The sequence below is a fragment of the Gopherus evgoodei genome, chromosome 1 (genome assembly GCF_007399415.2).
Source record: "Gopherus evgoodei ecotype Sinaloan lineage chromosome 1, rGopEvg1_v1.p, whole genome shotgun sequence".
Taxonomy (NCBI): Eukaryota; Metazoa; Chordata; order Testudines; family Testudinidae; genus Gopherus; species Gopherus evgoodei.
In genome coordinates this window covers 253,517,617-253,537,038 of record NC_044322.1, presented here as the reverse complement: position 1 = coordinate 253,537,038, position 19,422 = coordinate 253,517,617, and the positions used below count along the sequence as shown (strand labels likewise).

Sequence of the window (19,422 nt, the reverse complement as noted above, 5' to 3'; positions counted from 1 at the left end):
GAGTTGGGCTGGGTGGGAGGGTCCCTGGGACCCCTGGGGAGCTTCTGCCTGCTGGAGCCCCAGAGGCTGCTGCCTCCCTCCCCAACCCCTCACAGCACTCCAGTGCCTGGAGTCTCCTTCTGCCTCCCCTCCTGCAGAGGGTGAGTGATCTGGCAGAGAGGGGCAGCATCTGTCCAGCAAGCCCAGCACCTCTTCCTTGGCTCCTCCAGCCCCAGAGCTCTCTCCATTGCATGCCCCTCGGGCTCCCAGCTGGGTAGTCTCAGCACTGGGAAAATGTCAGCAGGGCTGGGTCCAATGTGTATCCGAGCTCGTGGGGAGCTCTCTCTCCCCAATGACTAGCACCTTACCTATAGCAAGTACAGTAGAGCAATCGGAGTGTGATGTGAAAAATGTCATGTTGTGACACGGTCACTCAAATCATGATTACGTGTGTGTACTGTGCTGCCCTATCAGTGCCATTTGCGCTAATTTCCATTTCATGTCAGTGCCAGTGGTTATAGGGCTAAAGTGCCAGGACAAAAACAAAAATGACTTTCCGGTGCTGCTTACCAGCAACAGAGAGAGAAACAGCAAAAAGAATTAGAAAAACTATCTTGTACTTCAAAAAAGTATTTTAAAAAAGTCAATCAAGGAGAAAGCTCTAAGCAATTCATTGAAAGTGATTATTCATCAACTGATGAAGACCAATCAAACCAAAGATTACCTTTATCAACTGATAAAGATGAACAACAATCTGACCAAAGATTATCTTCACTAACCGATAAAGACGAACAATCACAATCCATCCAAAGATTTACTACTTCAGCTGAAGAGTCCAGAAATCAAGAACTGTTATCCAAATCTAAAACTGAAGAACAATTATTGGAAGGTGGAGAGACTGACATAGGATCAGATCCAAGTACATGGCCAACAATTACTGATACAGTGCGACTTATTATGAAAAAAGGTCCTTCAAAACTAGATCCTACATTTGAATATCCATTGAATGAGTCGAATCGTCGATTTATGCCATTCAGTATGAAGAAAAAAATGAAAAATAGGGAACAGATTAATAGATCGTGGTTAGTGTATTCACAGACCAAAGATGTAGTTTTCTGTTTTTGCTGCAAACTGTTCTGTAACTTGGACATTCTTCTGGCAACTGCAGGTTTTAATGACTAGCGAAATTTGCATCGGCATTTGAAAGAACATGAAAAAATCATTTACGCTCATTGACAAATTGTATTGAGCTGTCAAACAGATTACATTCCAGTACAACAATCGATGCGGTACAGCAACATCAGCTAAATTCAGAAATTCAACGTTGGCAAGTGATATTGGAACATTTACTGGCAATCATTAATTTCCTAGCCGAACAGTGCCTCGCATTCCGTGGATCCTTGGATATTTTAAATGAGAATAACAATGGAAATTTCTTAAAATTGGTTGAGTTATTGGCAAAATTTGATAATGTTATGGCTGAGCATGTTCGAAGAGTGAAAGATGGAGAGAGTCACACCCATTTTTGGGTAAAAATATACAAAATGAGATAATAGAATTAATTTCTAATGGAGTGCATAATGAAGTTTATCGAATTTGAAACATGCCAAATATTACTCAATTATAGTTGATTGTACTCAAGATCTGAGCAAAACTGAGCAAATGTCAATAGTTTTACAATTTCTGAAAATTGATGAAAATGCAGAAGTGAAAATTTGTGAACACTTTCTAGAATTTATACCAGTGAATGAAACTCCTGGGAAAGCCCTCACAGATGTAATTCTACAGAAACTGGAACACTATGGAATACCTTTAGAAAATATGCACAGCCAAGGATATGATAACAGCTTAAAACATGCAAGGATGACATGCACGTGTACAGCAAAGAATATTGAATTTAAACAATAGAGCTTTTTTCATTCCTTGCCGTGCGCATTCGCTCAATCTAGTTGTCAGTGATGCCGCCAAATCATATAAAGATGCCGTTTTTCATATCTTACCAAAGTGCAAGCAATTGACAACTTTTTTAGTGCTTCCACACACCGTTGGGTAGTCTTGAAGAAGCATCTTGAACAAAAACTCATACTTAAACCTCTAAGTCAAACTAGATGGGAAAGCAGGATAGACGCTATTAGACCATTCCGATATTCATCAGGAGAGATTTACGATGCACTATTCGAAATAAGCCAGGACTTGTCATATGAACCTTCATTTCTACATAAAGCTGAAACATTGGCTCAAAAAATGATGCCGTTTCAATTTTCATGTTGCAAGGTTATTTGGCACAATATTCTAAATCAAATTAATTTGACCAGCAAAGTTATGCAGAACATAACCATAGACATATCCGAGACAAAGACGATTTTGAATAAAATGCTGGAATATTTTAAAAAGTACCATTCAGATGAAGGATTTGAAGAAACTGTCAAAGAAGCAACAACAATAGCAGAGGATGTTAATTTTGAACCAATGTTTGCACCTCAACAACTCATTCGTCCTCGAGGAAAAAACAAGACAGTTTTGTTCTGAGGCTCATGATGATCCTATTCTCAATCCAAACAAAAGGTTTAAAATTGAATGTTTCTGTTGTATTTTGTATGTAGCTATAACTTCCATTGAAGAAAGATTGTCAGTTGCATGGTCATTGTGAAACTTTTGAATTTTTATACGATATTGGAAATATTAAAAATCAGTTTTCCAAAGAAGACCTCATGAAGCAGTGCCAAGACCTACATTTAGTGCTCAGTACTGATAACGCTGCTGACATTGATACAGTAGAATTGTATGATGAATTAATAGCTTTATCTGAGCTAATAAGTCCTAAAACTTCTCCTCTAAAAGTATTAGAATTTATAGCAAGAAATGATTTTTTCACTCCAAATACTGCTATAGCATTACGCATTCTTTTAACATTACCAGTATCAGTGGCTTCTGGTGAGCACGGTTTCTCAAAATTGAGATTACTAAATTATTTGAGGTCCACCATGTCTCAAAATCGTATGTCAGGACTTTTGCAAAAAAATTTAATTTCACTGACTTGTTAAAATACTGCACAAGTATAAAAACCAGAAAAAATCAGTTCATATAAATTCTTTTAATTTATGAGAAACTGGAAGACACTAATGTTTTTCATTACAGTATATAGCTGAACTCAAATTGTTTGTAATTGTATTTTTGTTAAAATTACACTAGTAAATTGTTTTATTTCACTAACTACAAATTCTGTTTTCATTTTTTTAAAAGTTTAAACAGTCAAAACAAAACTGCAAAGTGCAAACATGTAAAAGCCAATACAAGTGGGGGAGGGCAGGCAAAAATGTTTTTGCTTGGGGTAGCAAAAAAACTAGAGCCTGTGTGGGTGGGAGGGAGGGAGGAATGGAAAGTGGAGAGGATTAGCTCTCTGAAATGCCTTTGCCCACAGCAATTACTGTGGATTGCTATTGGGTGTCAGTTTGTTTATCAGTTTAATTAACAGAGATTCCCTCTGTCTGCCTGTCTCGCTGCAGAGGCTAAAGCAACTTACTTCCCCAGCGGAGGACTTGCCTCAGCCAAAGAAGCACTGGGCTAGAGCGTCTGAACCATTGGAGAGCCCCGAAGCAGAATACAGGATCTCATGCCCATCAGCCAAGGAAGTGCTCATAACCACAGAGAAGGAAAACCACTTGTAAAGTATATGGGAAAGGATATCGCCTTTCCATTCTGGAGTGATTCCCCCTCTTGTTTCTGAGGTGGCTTCTCTTCACACCTGGGACAATGCACTCTTCAGTTCTCCCCTGCACACCTGAGGCAGAGCCATCCTAGTCAGTGACTCTGGGACATCCTTCTCCCTCTCCAGGTTTATCAGGTAGTTGACTATACAGACTTGGGACGGCAGTTCTTTTGACACCCCTGAGACAGCTCTCTCCTTCTGCACCTGGGAAAGCGCAGTGTGACTTCACCAGAAGCACTTTAGAGCCCTGACACTGAAAAAAGGAACAGTAGATATAAAATAATGGGGAAAGGGAATTGCAAAGAGTAGAGAGGTTCAGAAGTGACGTCAGGAAGGTAAAGGCACAAAATGAGGGGGTGTGAGCAAAAGGAACAAGTTAAATGGTTTATAAGTACATAAAAAGCAGGAGGCTGTCAAAGGAAAGTGCACAGGTAGGTCACCTACATACCAGGGAGAGAGAGCCCATCACATACTGCAGGCTCTGAGTCTTCCTGTAGTTAAAATTGAGAAAAAGTCTCCAGCCTGCCAGACCTATTAGTACAACACAAACTGTTGAAGAGCCATTCAAGGGGTAATGAAGACATTTAACAGGCATTTGGCAACCCCCAGTTATCTTCTGTCAATTTCTGAATGTACTACAAACAGTTGTGCACGACTGTAATATTTACTCAGAACATGTCAGTCTACAGGACCTTAGTTTAAAATTTGCTTTAAAAATATTTCATTAGTGAGTTGGTGAAGATTATAAAATCACATCTGCACACCTTGCATAGATTTTTAGATGCACAATCATCTTTAGCCTTAAAGGCTTGGATCTTCAGACATATGGTTTTTTAAATAAATTCTTCAAAAGGCCACCCTTATCTAAAATACATATTTTAATTACTATAGTAAAAAAAACTTACTTCCAAAGTCTTCCTGTCCTTTCTGTCCACCCATTTCTCCCTTCACCCCCTAGTGAAGGAAGCAACAGCCCTTTGCTTCCAAATAGCTGGACAAAGAGTTTCCCTTTCTTTACTTGACTATTTGATGAACTAGCTTTAAGCAAAATCAGTACCTTAGTATGATATAAAATCCTTTGTTATGCCTAAAATCTTTGGAAACATATTTTTTAAAGTTGGTGAAATTTCATAAACATGAGTATTGTTATGGAGATCACACACAGTAAATTAGTGTTCCCTTTTTCTAAAAGCAATGAACATTGTTATGAACACACTAAATCTCTGTAACTGATTAATTTAAATTAATGTCTGTTTCAGTGAGTTAATTATGTAGTAATCTGGAAAACAGAGAAGAGCTGCATCATGTATTCCATAATATTTAATTTTGTATTCAGCAAGACAGCTGACTCACCCTTACCACAAAGTTTTTGCAAATAAATGTCTGACAAACTTCAGGGCATATCAAGAAACCTGTGACTGACATTTTTATTAAGTTTAGTGGTTTTAATTAGGTACCTTCTACATGTCCATTCCGTGTGAGGGGGAGGGTACAGTGGTCTCTGCGGGGAACTGTGACTCTCCGCCACCGTGAGGTGGGCTGGGCATCTTGTCATTTTTTCTGCTTTGTCCCTCCACCCCCCGCCGGGCTGCAAGCTCAGGCTGCCATCGGGCATAGGGGCACCAGTTTAATAATACTGCATAGAGCCCCATAAATCCTAAGGGCGGCCCTGCTCCACAGGGAGGAGCTGCCTTTCAAAGGTACCGGAGAGCCAGAGTGTCGGCCTGCAGGGGGTGGTGAGCCCCAGCCATGGAGGAGCCGGGCCAGCACAGGGGGGCAGGAACCCTGCAAAGGCGGCAGCGCCGCTAACAGGGAGCAGCCATGCCCCCCGCCCCTCCTGCCCAGGCTGCGGCCTGGCGCCCCCCTGGGGGGCTCCTGCAGGCTCCAGCAGATGCATGTGGGCAGAGGCCCCCGTGCGCCCCCCAGCTGCCCCCTCACCACACTTGAGCTCTGTGGCTCTTGGACATGTGAGTCACTGCCGGGGAAGGGGCCCTGATCCTGCTCCGGGAGGGGCAGCGGCTCACACTCCCAGGAGCCACAGAGCCCGAGCGTGGCAAAGGGGGAAGCTGGGGGGGGGCGCACAGGGGCCTCTGCCAGCATGCATCCGCTGCAGGAGCTCCCAGAAGGCAGCTCCTCTGTGCCGAGCTGCTGCAGCGGCCCAAGCCCAGCAAAACCAGTGAGCAGATTAGGGGTGGGGGCCGCCGGGGTGGGGAAGGGAGGGCTCATGGTGGCGGGGCTGTGCACCCTCCAGGGGAGTTCAGGGGGTGGGGGAACCTGGTCTGGGGAGCAGCCTCTGGGCATAGCTGACCCCTGGGCAGGCTGGCCCCTGGGGTCTATAAAGGCTCGTTGGGACTTGTCCCTCAATGAACCGATGTTATCGGGGGGGGAGGGGTGGCGCAAGGTGGAAGTTTCAACTAGGGTGCAAAATATCCTTGCACCGGCCCTGACTGTAGATGCCCATGAACTGTCAGAGAAGCAGATTACACCCCTCTGTAGCATATCCTTGATTTCTCATTCTATAGCAGTTTGACATGAGGAGACAGCCTGTAAGGTTGGGCTCTAATTGGGTGAGCATTTCCTATGTCAGTGGAATGGTATGCCCATTCGGACCATCCTGGGGTGGCTGAGAATATCGGCGCGAAGCTAGTACACAGCTCCTTGATTTGCTGTCGCTGCATACGTCCAAGGGTCATGGAGAGGTTCACCTCTTCCACACCACCATCACTTTTTCCTTCATAGTAGACACCTTCAGGCCACTCAGCGTCATCTCCTCCCTGGGCTGTAAACTGACAAACCTTTAATTCTCTGGAATAAAAGGGCTTTAGAGAATTAACATGGTACACTTTAGGCTTTAGGTTTGAGGTGGGGATGCTATGAAATAGTTAACAGTTCCCAGGCGCTCTTGGACTGTGAATGGCCCTTCCCATGACGCTTCCATCTTATGGGTCTGGAGAGCCTTCGAGACCATAACCTGGTCCCCTACTTTGAAGGAACGCTCTCTGGCATGTTTATCATACCAGGCTTTTCTCTCTTCCTGAGCCTTTTTTAGGTTTTCTCTAGCAAGGGCTAAAGAGTCTCGGAGGGTGTTTTGTAGGTTGCTTACAAAGTCCAGAATGTTAGTTCCTGGAGAAAGCATAGAACCCTCCCATTGCTGCTTCACCAACTATAATGGCCCCTTAACCTCGCAGCCATACACAAGTTCAAATGGTGAAAACCCTAAACTGGGAGGCGGTACAGCTCTGTAGGCAAAGAGCAACTGCTGAAACATTAGGTCCCAATCATTGGAGTGCTCATTTACGAATTTACATATCATGTCCCCCAAAGTTCCATTAAACTTCTCCACCAGGCCGTTTGTTTGATGGTGGTAAGGGGTGGCAACCAAGTGGTTCACCCCATGAGCCTCCCACAGGCTTTTCATGGTCCCTGCCAGGAAATTAGTTCCTGAATCCGTAAGGATGTCAAAGGGCCAACCTACCTTGGCAAAAATGTCTGTTAGTGCCTGGCACACACTTTTAGCCCTGGTGTTGCTTAGAGCTACTGCTTCCGGCCATCAGGTAGCAAAATCCATGAAAGTCAGTATGTACTGCTTTCCTCTGGGTGTGTTCTTTGGGAAAGGACCCATAATAGCCACAGCTACTCGCTGAAATGAGACCTCAATTATGGGGAGTGGCTGGAGAGGGGCTTTGACTTGGTCGAGGGGCTTTCCCACTCTTTGGCACACCTCACAAGACCGGACATAAGTAGAAACAGCCTTGCCCATTCCCTCCCAGTGGAATGACCTCCCCAAACGGTCTTTGGTCCTGTTCACCCCAGCATGGCCACTAGGATGATAGTGGGCTAAGCTCAAGAGCTTTACCCAGTACTTAGTTGGAACTACCAACTGTCTCTGAGGATGCCAATCTTCCTGATGCCCACCAGAAAGAGTTTCCTTGTATAAAAGTCCTTTTTCTAGGATTGATTAGATGAGCTGAGAGGTGGTGGGTTGCTCCATGCCGCCATCCAAGCTCCCTGGAGGCTTTCATCTGCTTCCTGTTCACCTGGAACTGTTCCCTTGATGCTGGAGACATCAGTTCCTCACTGGATTGTGGACCTGGGCTTGGTCCCTCTGGAAGCAATGCAGGTGATGGGGCTGTTTTCGTTGACTGTGAACCGCTCTCTGCTGGTGCACAATGTGGTATTTCAGGCTCTGGCTGAGCTTCTTGCATACAGTTATCTGCTGCTGCTGCCAGTGCAGGCTTGGTGGTGCCCTCTGGTGTTGAAGTTGTAGATGGGTTTGCAAGCACTGGACTCAGTGCTGGCAATGGTTCTGGGGCTGGTTGCTTCGCCAGGTCTGTTTTTGGGACTGGCTCTGTCTGGGTCTCTGGTAACACAGACGGGGCCCTGGTGGAAGGCTCAGGAACAGGGATAGGTGTGGAAGCTTGATTAGCCTGGCTGCGGGTGACCGTTCCCACCCTCTTGGCTAGCTTCCCATGGTTGGCCAAATCTTTCCCCAGCAGCATGGGAATGGGATCATCATCATAGAGTGCAAAAGTCCATATTCCTGACCAGCCCTTGTACTGGACAGGAACTCAGCTGTAGGCAAGTTTAAAGATTTTGACATGAATAGTTGAATCGTCACTTGGACCTCTGGGCTGACGAATTTGGGGTCCACTAAGGATTGGTGGAAAGCTGACACCTGTGCTCCAGTGTCCCTCCATGCTGTCACCTTCTTCCTGCCCACACTCATAGTTTGCCTTTGCTCTCAGGGTACCTGAGAGGCATCTGGGCCTGAGGACCTTGGGTGTGACTCCGGTGAAATGAACTGCAGTCTGTTGGGGTTCTTGGGGCAGTTGGCCTTCAAATGCTCCCGCTCATTACATTTAAAACATTGCCCAGCTGACTGGTCACTGGGGCGAGGTGGGTTGCTGGAGACTGGTGTGGTGGGACGATAAGATGTCTGGGGCTTTCCTTGGGATGTAGGTGGGGCCTTGGGTTGTCCCCGGTGATAGGGTTTTGTTTTGGGTTGCCCCTTCTGATATCTGCTCCAACTGCTACTAGTTTTTTTCTTTTCTGCCACCTCTACCCATTTGGCTCCAATCTCCCCTGCCTCAATTACAGTTTTGGGCTTCCCATCTAGGATACACCTTTCTATTTCCTCAGGAACACCTTCTAGGAACTGCTCCATTTGCATTAGAAAAGACAGATATTCCAGAGATTTAACGCTTGCTCCTGACATCCAGGCATCCCAATTTTTTTCAATGTGATAGGCGTGTCAGGAAAATGCCACATCCGGTTTCCACTTTAGGGCTCTGAACCGTCGACGGATATGCTCAGGTGTTATCCCCATTCTGATTCTGGACTTGTTTTTAAAAAGTTCGAAGCTGTTCATATGTTCCTTAGGCATTTCAGCTGCCACCTCTGCTAAGGGTCCATTGAGCTGAGGCCTCAGCTCTACTATGTACTGGTCTGTAGAGATGCTTTACCCAAGGCAGGCCCTTTCAAAATTTTCTAAGCAGGCCTCAGTATCATCGCCTGCCTTGTAGGTGGGGAATTTTCTGGGATGGGAAGTGGTACCTGGAGAGGGGTTGCTAGGGTTGTCTGGTGTATTTTGCATAGCCCTTACCCTCTCTAACTCCAGTTCATGCTTCCTCTCTCTTTCTTTCTCCTTCATTGCTGTCTTGTGGGCAGCCTCGTTGGCTCTCTCTGCTCTTTCAGCAGCTTCTTTCTCGAGTTGTTTTAATTCGAGCAGTCTCTTATGATTCTTTTCATTCTCTTGTGCTTCCAGTCTGGCCAGCTGTAGTTTGTTAGCAGTGTCAATGGTTCTCATTTTCCTGCTTTCTTGTGTTTGGTCACACCCCCTCTGCAGTTCACCGAAACTTGGATGCACTCAGCTCAGGGGCCGCTTAGTTAACAGAGACTTTCACAACATTCAATGTTTAGCCTTTTTGTGTTTAACCTAGCTATACAGGAGACCTAGAAAGAAAAAAAAACAATCCAGCCTGTGAATTCCTTTGCTACTGTAACTTGATCCCCCTGCCTTCAGGCAGATTAAAAAAAACTCTTAACAAGAAAAAATTGTTCTTTTAAAATCCTGCTGTACTTTTGGTTCAAAAATCATCCCACTGATCTGCCACAATGTCAGGGTTCCTTCCCCACTCTGAACTCTAGGGTACAGATGTGGGGACCCGCATGAAAGCCCCCTAAGCTTATTTCTACCAGCTTAGGTTAAAACCCGGTACTCTGACACCACCAAGTGCTTTAACAAGAAATAGAGAAAGGATCACTTGGAGTTCCTCTTCCCCCAAAATATCCCCCCCAAGCCCTTACACCCCTTTTCCTGGGGAGGTTTGAGAATAATATCCTAACCAATTGGTTACAAAAGTGATCAATGACCCAAACCCCTGGATCTTTGGACAATAGAAAAATCAGTCCGGTTCTTAAAAGAAGGGTTTTATTAAAAAGAAACGGTAAAAATCATCTCTGTAAAATCAGGATGGAAAATAACTTTACAGGATAATCAGATTCAAAGAGCTCAGAGGAACCCCCTCTAGCCTTCGTTTCAAAGTTACAGCAAAACAGGGATACCTCCCTCTAGCAAAGGAACATTCACAAGTTGAGAAAAACCAAAGATAAACTAATACGCCTTGCCTGGCGGTTACTTACAAATTGAAATATGAAAGACTTGTTCAGAAAGATTTGGAGAGCATGGATTGATGTCCAGTCCTTCTTAGTCCCAAGAGCGAACACACCCAAAAACAAAGAGCACACAACCAAAAGCCTTCTCCCCGAGCCCCCAAGATTTGAAAGTACTTGTCCCCTTATTGGTTCTTTGGGACAAGTGTCAGCCAGGTTACCTAAGCTTCTTAACCCTTTATATTTAAAAGGATTTTGGTGCCTCTGGCCAGGAGGGATTTGATAGTATTGTATACAGGAGGGTTGTTACCCTTCCCTTTATAGTTATGACAGCTCCAATTTCCTCTTTAGAGCAACTTCTCTGTATCTATATTTGTATCTCGCTCTGTAGTGATTTCGGCAGAGATACTCACATGATCAGTAGCAGGACCTAGGGTGCCAGTGCCTCCAGTTTTCTCATTAGAATTCAGTATCTTCCCCTCTCCTAGGCCCCCATCCTGCAGACACAGACCCACGTGCTAAAGCTAAGTGTTTGCAGGATCAGGGCCTATACATTCACACAGGGATCTAGAACATTTCCTGATCCATTTATCCGGGTTGGACAATACTCGGTGCTGAGCACCCTCAATTGCCATCAGTAGTAGCCCATCAGGTGGAAATTGAGGGCACTTGGGAAGCAGCAGGAAGCACCCAGCCCCTGGCCATGCTGGGCCTTCTGAGAGACTCTATAGGTTCTTTTATATCCTTTACCAACAAAATCCTGCTTAGACTCTAAAAGGGAGCTGGCAAGATCATATCTACAAATACTCAATGACTCCTGATGGAGGCGGGGAGCCCAGAGAAGTCTGGGCAATGTTTAAATGGCCAACTGTGAATGGTAGTTCCATCGGCCTAAGCCATAATACAGGAAGTCAGGACTGTATTTTATAAAGCAGGGGGAAAGAGCTGATGTTCTATTTTGGAGTGCATTTTTCTCCATACAACCACTGACCCGTAGGGCCAGAGCCTGATCCATTATACCAGTCCCTTGGGCTGCCAGTGCCACATAAAGGGACTTTAAAGCTGCTCTAATTGGGCTGCTGGGAATTTCTCCAGCTTGGGGAAAAGCTGTGTGCTGCCCCTTCCCAGCCCCAGTACTCCCAGTACAGGGGACAGATCCAGGCTGGGACCAGAGGGCTACTGTGTTCTGTTGATCTCTGGCTGGTAGAACAATCCTTTGGAGCTATTACAGCCAGTATAAGTTAAAGAAGTTACCCTGGGAACCAAACTGGCCTACAGCACCCTTGGGACTTGGGGGAGCATGAAGTAGGGTTGCCACTGAGGCCCCACCTTCTGCCCTGCCTCTTGCCCCCAATGTTCCACCTCTGCTCTGCCTCTTCCTCCCAAGGCCCCACCCCTGCCCCACCTTTTCCTCCCAAGGTCCCACTTCTGCACCCTGCCAACTGCACAGGCAACCTGGCCCCGAAGGCAGCTGCTGCTGCACTGCCTCTTTCCCTCTGCTTAGGGTTGCCACAGATTAAAAAGGAATGGACATCGGGGCTTGTCAAATGGCACCCAGACACACAAGCTGAAATCCAGACTGTTCGGGTGAAAACCAGACAGGTGGCAACCCTAGCATGAAGGTGTCCCTGTGGCCAAACAAAGCATGGCCAGATCTAAGGATCAGAGACCTAGTTCCAGTATTAAACATGAGCATGCTAGCCACGGTCAAAGCACTTGGCTTTAATCAAGAGATGGGCTGATGCAGCAGTAAGGTCCCACCTGGGCACAGAAATAAGCCTATTCTTGTCTCACTTATGACAGGAGAGTCCAGCTCTATGTCTCTAGTGGGGCTAGATTTAAGATATAAGAGGGATAAGTCTGACCATCAAGGGCTTCTCTTAAAGATGTACTGCTTTAAGCCATAGCACTAAAGTTCAAGTGGTACAACCCACACTAGCATGAGTGCAGTTATACTGGGATAAAATGGCTTATATTGGCATCACTTATTTCTAGATGGGAAAGGGAATATACTGACATTTGTGGAGCTGGTAGAAAATACTAATTAGAAAACGCCTAAACATTTTGAGGAAACATATTGATTTCACTACATTTTTCAAATGGAAATGATCAGCATGTTTAAAACTTTTATGTACTGTAAAATCAAAACAGGTAAATAAGGGCCAAACAAAATATTTTGGAATATTTCATTTTACGAAAAATTCAGAGATTTCTACTTTTCATCTTGATTCGGGACAAAATGAAAACTCAACATCTCAGAATTTCCCAAGGGATGGGAATTCCATTTTTTACCTAGTTATACTAGTATGAGGCACCTTTGTACTGTTATAACTGCATGCACACTTGGAGTGATGCAGGTACAACTATTTTGATTTAAAAAAAAAAAATCTCTTCGCCCAAAATAGCTATAGTAGTACAAACTCTGTGCATAGACCAGGCCTGAGAAAGGCCTATCAAAGCTGGAATACACTCACTGCTCTCTAGCAGCTCCCTGGGGATGAGGGAGGCAGTCCCAGATCAGATAGCGCATGGATGCACTGGTTGTGGTGATAACCAGAGGCATTTTGAGGCACACCATATGCAGACTCCTAACTAGCATACCTGCAAACAATAAGTACATGAGAGCAAACAGATCTCTGCATTTCAGGATTTCTTTTCTGGAGTTCCTAAAATGCAAAGGCAACTCTAGGGAATAAACAGCATGTACATGAAGTTCACAGCAGCTACTAAATTGGGGAAGTCAGAGAAATAATAAAAAAGGGACCTACGAACATAGAGGTAAGAAACATGGGCAGGAAACAATAAAATGAGATTCAAGCTGGAAAATAAAGCCAAGCCTCTGAGATAATATCTTGAAGCACAGCTACGCACAGGGAGAAACCTAGAAAACAGTAATTCTGAAAGTGGGGCTCAGGTTGGGGGTTCAAAGGGTAGGAGGTGGTATTTTACAAGCTTCACCCACAAAATAAACTCCACCCACTTGAGCCACCAAAATGAGGTGCCACTCACAGTAGACTACAGATACTCAATATATGATCATGTGAGTCACTTTGCTCCAATGAGCTCACATCCCCCTCAGTACAACTTCAGTATGCCCATTGGCTCACTACAGGGATTCTCAAACTGAGAGTCGTGACCTCTCAGGAGGTCATGAGATTATTATGAGGGGGGGTTGCGAATTGTCAGCCTCCACCCCCAGACCCCACGTCCCCTCCAGCAGTTATAACAGTGTTAAATATAAAAAATATGTGGTTTTAATTTATAAGGATGGTCACACTCAGGCTTGCTGTGTGAAAGGAGTCACTAGTACAAAAGTTTGAGAACCACTGTCTTACTACATCATTGGGCTTTGCTCATCTGTGATTGTAGGGGGGAATGCTCGTGGTATCTCCCAAATGCCACCCATTTGTGACATCAAAATGAGGCATCATTTGCAGGGAATTGTGCAGATCTGTGATCCTCCCTCTCCTTTCCTACATGAGTAATGAAATAGTTAAGGATGTTGAAATTTAAATTCTCATCACTGGGCATCTTACATTATCACCTCTCTGACATGAATGAGAAAATTCTCACCTCTCAGAGCTGTTGTTCCAGGCTCTGTTGCAGAATGATTTGTATATTGGTAACACTCGATTCTCATTTTCGAGTTTAGAGGTGCCAGTAGGGTGTATATGGGCATACTGGTTGTTTCCGAGCCCTAGCTGGAAGCACCTAGCAACTATAATGGAAAGTAAATCAGACACGAGTTTGCAAACAGACTTGTTAGCAAACTAAACCCAATGCAGTTTTGAGCTGTGTACACAAAAATATTATGTCCTGGACTGGGGAGGAATAGTCCTTCTTCAGATGGCTCTGCTACAACCACATGTAGAACATTAAATTCAGTTCTAGTCACCTCATCAGGGTGTATTATCTTTTCCTCAGCATGTCCATGGGGCAGAGGGAACCAGTGTATGGTTTGATCCCACTCTGCCCATTCTAAAGGTTCGGCTGCCTTTGAGATTCATAGTGCTGTTTCCAGTGATAATTTACAAGTTGCTTTAGATGGGAGGACCCCATCCTTGGGGAAGGATTTTCCTGCACCATTTGATGTCAGAAAGCACCACCATGTCCCCTTGTAGGCTGTCTCAACAAAGAGGCCGAGAACAGACTGGGCCACATTAGAAGTGATCCCTCCTGGTCCAGCATGAAGCAAATGGAAAGAGAGCAGTTTGAGAAGCCCAAAGCACTGTTACGCATGCTTCACCTATTCTATGGAGTGGGGCCTCGGTTTCCAAGGGTGCCACCCAGTGCCTATCACACTGAGGTGCTGTCCTCTGGAGGATCACTCATCTATTTGGAGCCCATTCTCAGCTTGCCAGGCACACTACGTGCCTGCCAGACATGGGCCATGAACTCCAACACCCCTAAGGGACTGATGCTGAGCTTGACAGGCTAGTATTTACTCTGCCCCTTCAGCCCATGGAGGCCTTTGTTGTTTTCCATTGGCTGACAATGGGAACAAGTTGTATCACAGCAGTTTTCTTCTAATCTCCACTCTCTATTCACCTCTTGCCAAATGGCAGGGCTCCTCTGCCTCCAATTCTCCCTGCTCCTTTCTTCTTCAAGCAGGTGCAGGTTTTAGTCAAACTCTTTGGATCTATTTTTCACTCTTTCACCTGTCTGTTTATTCATGACATGTCTTCTAAACAATCAATCAGCTTGGGGCCTGGGAACTCCCTTCCTGGCATACAAGAGACACACTGTGGGTGTGGAAGGGAGGGGCTGCCTATAGGAGGCATGCAAACCTTTCCCAGGGGCAATATCAGTTCCCTGGATCTCGTTTGTGGAAAAGCAGAGCCATCCCAACAAGCCCACAGAGATACAGCAGCCCATCCCAGTGCTCAAGTTCCTGGGAACCACTCTCTGCCCTCAGCAGGTGCCAACAGTTTCATGGCTGCATAGATACAGTGCTGCCATCTCTTGTGATTTTATCACAAGTCTCATTGTCACGTTTTTCTGGAACCCCCCAGCTCCTAGAATTAGTCCTAAGGGCATTCTGTGCCAAAAAATTAAAAGTTCTGTGCCCTAAAATTAAAAATTCTGCAAATTTTATTTATCAAAATAACACTACATAAACACGCCACTTTCAATTATTTTGGTAATTTATTTCAAAATAAATATCAGCATGCATGTCTGGAACAATACTGACACAATAAATCCCCCAGGAACGGAGAGTTAAAGAAACCTCTATGACAGCCCAGTTCCTGTTTCTCTGCCCCCTTACCCTCCCCCACAGGGCCCAGCCAGGTGGGGCCTGACACCCACAACCCCTCCTCCCAGAGCCCAGCCATGGCCCCCATCCCCCCAGCCAATACACCTAAATCCCTTCCTCCCTAGATCCCAGCCATGGCACCCAACAGTCCAGATACCCACCCTCTTTCCTCCCTCAGAACCCAGTGATCCAGAGGGAGAAATAGCCTGATGCTCATTCCCAGGCTTGCACAGAGTTTCTTGTGCACCGTTCTCTCCTTCCCTGAGGGCATGCTGGGAACTTCAGATGCCAGGAACCCTCTAGCTCCCTCGCACACCCCCAGCTGCATCTTCTATGTGTGAGCTGGGCTCTGCTAGGTCCAGCAGCCCCTAGTGATGACTAGCAGCTCTGCAGCCCATTTCTGGGGAGATGGGGAAGCAAATTCTGCGCAGTGTTAATTTCTGCAAAATTCTGCATTGTGCAGTGGCGCAGAATTCCCCCAAGAGTATAGAATCATAGGATTAGGGGAGACTCAGAGCATTCATTTAAAAAGTTTCTAATTCCACGGGTTGCAGAGAAAAGCTTGGCAACGTCACCTGAGTGCACTCGAAATGTTCAGAAACCAGAAGGCAAAGAAAAAGAACCCACACTTAAAGTGTTGTGATTCTGGGGGCCCGGCTCATGATTTCTGAAGGCTTGTGGCATGGCATATTAATAATGCACTGACCGCGGCTATTCGTCCCACTGGGACCACAGGGACTTCACAATTATTAGCAGGGGTAGAACCCAGATCCTTTTGCTGCAAAGGCCCCTCTAAAGATATGTCTACACGTCACACGGGAGGTATAAATTCCAGCTTGAGGAGACATATCCAAACCAGTTCCCATCGAGCTATCACGCTAAATATGGAGTGTAGCCACAGTGGCACACGGTGGGGTGCTAGCTGCCCCGGATACAGGCCTAGTGTCTTGGATGGTCACACATTGACCCGGCTAGCCTCTCCCATGGCTTGCACTGCTGTGGCTACTCTGCTATATTTAGCATGCTAGCTGACTCAGAGCTGGCTCGGGGTTTGTGCCCTTGAGCTGGATTTACACCTCCAGCTCCACATGTAGGCAATACCCTAACCTGAGGTAAAGACAACTCTGGTAACTGTGCTAGCGTTAGGGCTTATAGCCACCGTGGGCCTCAAGGACAACACACGCACACACACGCACGAGCAGGCCCAATGCTCTAGCTAACAGAGGGCACACAGCAAGCAGTACATCCAGCCGTGCCCATAGACACCCTGCAGCACTGTCCTAGCAATAACAGCAATTCCTAGGAGCCTCTCCTGGCCTGGCGGGCACAGCTCTCTCCCCATCAGCCAAGCTGCCTCCAGAGGTAGTAGAGTAGCTGCAGAAGTCCTGGAAATGAGGTCAATTTCAGACAGCACCCTTTACCCCATAGTTAATGTCCCTCTTGATCCACCAGCAAAGCAAACACTGGGGACGCAAACAGTGGCTCTCAAATACCATTGATGCAATCTAGGAAATTACTGCATTCAAACAGCCAGTGCTGACATAAGGGTATATTTCTCCCAAGTGTTCTTTAGCACATGTACTGCCTCCTCCACAATCAAGTGGGGCTATCAAGGGACAACTCTAATGTCTTCCCCTCCCCCACCAATCTTTGCACCACTGGATGGCTGGGCACAGCGCACAAGATTCTCTGCTGGTGGTCTAAACTTCCTGCCTCACCTGCACCTAGACTTCAGCCAACCTCTGGGAAAAAGTGCTCCATGAGTGAGGCGCACTCGTGTACCTGTGTGGAGCTAGATATGCAAGCATGCATGCACATAGCCACATGCACACAGACATGCATGTTCACACACAGGAAGTCATACAAAGACCTATGCAAACACAAGCACACTCATATACAGATGCAGCAGAACCTGGGGATTAAGAGGGGCATTCTGATTTTCTACAGTGCAGCGAGGAGATAGGTCAATAATCAGCAAATGCTTACACTACACCAAAATAAAGTCCATAGTGGAGCAAGAGACATCTGAAATTGTGACCGCTCCACACAGTTGTGTTGTAACCCTTTGTTATGTGCATCATGGTGCCTTTAAGCAAAAGCTGGGAACAAATTCAGCTTCCTTTCCAGAAGGAAGGGGGCAGTTCTCTTGGGAGTCAAGCCACAGTCAAAACCAGCCAGATGTTGCTGGCAGCTGATGTTCACTAATGGGGAGCACAGGAGGTTGTTCTGGAGCACTAGGAACCCTAATGGGGAGAATCAGAGCCAAATGTTCACCATCCAAGGAGAGGCCTGTTTCACAGAATACACTGCTTGACAGACATTCCCCAGCTAAACAATCACCTGCTAAGAACCAAAATGCAGCTTGTAGTGAGGCGGAGCTAGGGAGCTCCAAGCCCGCCCCTCAGAGGGTCAGGCGATGACACGGAAGTATAAAGGTTCGCCTTCAGAGCTCACTAGTGGCCCAGCAGCTGGGGAGGCCAGACATCTCCAGTCTAGCCTGTGCCTGGGAAATCCCTGCAGCCCAAGGTGCAGGCCAGGACTGGCCTGACCTGCGCTCGCTATCTGGAGGAGTTGCCAGACCTGCCACTTGCCCACTACCCCGACAAACCCATGGTGCTGGACCTCCCAGACGATAATACCCTGACCCAGATATTACCCAAGGGAGAGTTTGGAAGTAGCCCAGGGGCAGCTGACCCTAGTCTGGCTGCAGCACTGCCAGAGCCCATGTCAGAGTGTGTTGCAGCCAGGATCCCCACTGACACAGCAATGGGTCTTCTGCCGCTGCTAGGGCCCTGGGCTGGGACGCAGTGGAGTGGGAGAGGCACATCCCCCCTTCTGCCCAATTCGTAGGTGGCAGCCTCCCCCTTCTCCTAGGCCCTTTGGGGGCTTAGGCCTACTGTCATTGCTCAGCTCTGCCTGAGCTCCTGACTCATTACTGCTTATACCATATACGGTCACGGCTCAGCCCTGCCTGAGGGCCTGAGCTCCTGACTCATTGTTGCCCCGCCCTGATCTAGTGCCTAGGCTTATTGCTACTGTTTATACTGCCCCTGCTCAGCTTCTGCCGCAGGGGCTTGAGTGTCTGATTCATTGCTGCCCAGCCCTGACCCTGGGCCGGGGTTTATTCCTATTGAACTGCGGTTGCTCTGCCCTGCCTGAGGGCCTGAGCACCTGACTCATTGTTGCCCCGCCCTGACCCAGGGCCTGGGTTTACGGTGCTTATTCCAGTTGCTGCAAGGGCTGCTGAGGGAGACCCCCGCGGACAGACTAATTCCCCCGAACATCAACTGTGTGTAGTGAGCCTGTGTGGCTCCCCGCCGCCCCGAAGAGGGTCGAGCCCTGGCTAACCCTTGTACACAGCTGTATCATTTCCCCTGCATATGATCTCTACCCCTGAAGCCAATACACCCACACACACACGTCCCCTACCACAGTTCCCTCCTTCAAGAAAAGCTGTCATTGCAATCGATTAGCAAGACTCCTGCATTCATGCTTTTGCTAATAAAGCTGGGGAAATAATGGTTCACCTGAGGAGCAACACAGCTGGTCGCCCAATTGCTTTGATCCACAAGGCAAGAGATATTGGGATCATACATGATATTTCCCAGGAATTTGTTTTTTTCCATAATATCTTATCTGCTAGCAATTCTGACAGTGCCACAAAGCACAGAAGCTTATTTTTGAATATGCTGCATTTTCTTCCCCTCCTGCAAGACTCAGACCCTTAATAGAAACCTTCTAGATTTTGAGATCAAGTGGTAACACGCACACACACAGGGCTTCCAAAGCCATGACGGCTCTAGAATTGAGTGTTTCTGGTATTTCTTTCCAGCCTGAATCAAGGGAAGCAACAAGTAGTGAAATCTCA

The 19,422-nt window shown here is 46.5% G+C and overlaps 1 protein-coding gene across 1 annotated transcript in view; it reads left to right on the top strand.

Annotated features, from left to right (window-relative positions):
• The window catches only part of LOC115640431 (sodium- and chloride-dependent betaine transporter-like), a 45,358-nt gene extending 41,676 nt beyond the window's left edge, over positions 1-3,682 (top strand). Inside the window, 1 exon segment of the mRNA XM_030543170.1 lies at positions 3,486-3,682. Within this exon segment, the coding sequence (XP_030399030.1) occupies positions 3,486-3,647 (162 nt within the window). The 3' untranslated portion in view covers positions 3,648-3,682.
• Positions 3,683-19,422: the final 15,740 nt, after the last annotated feature.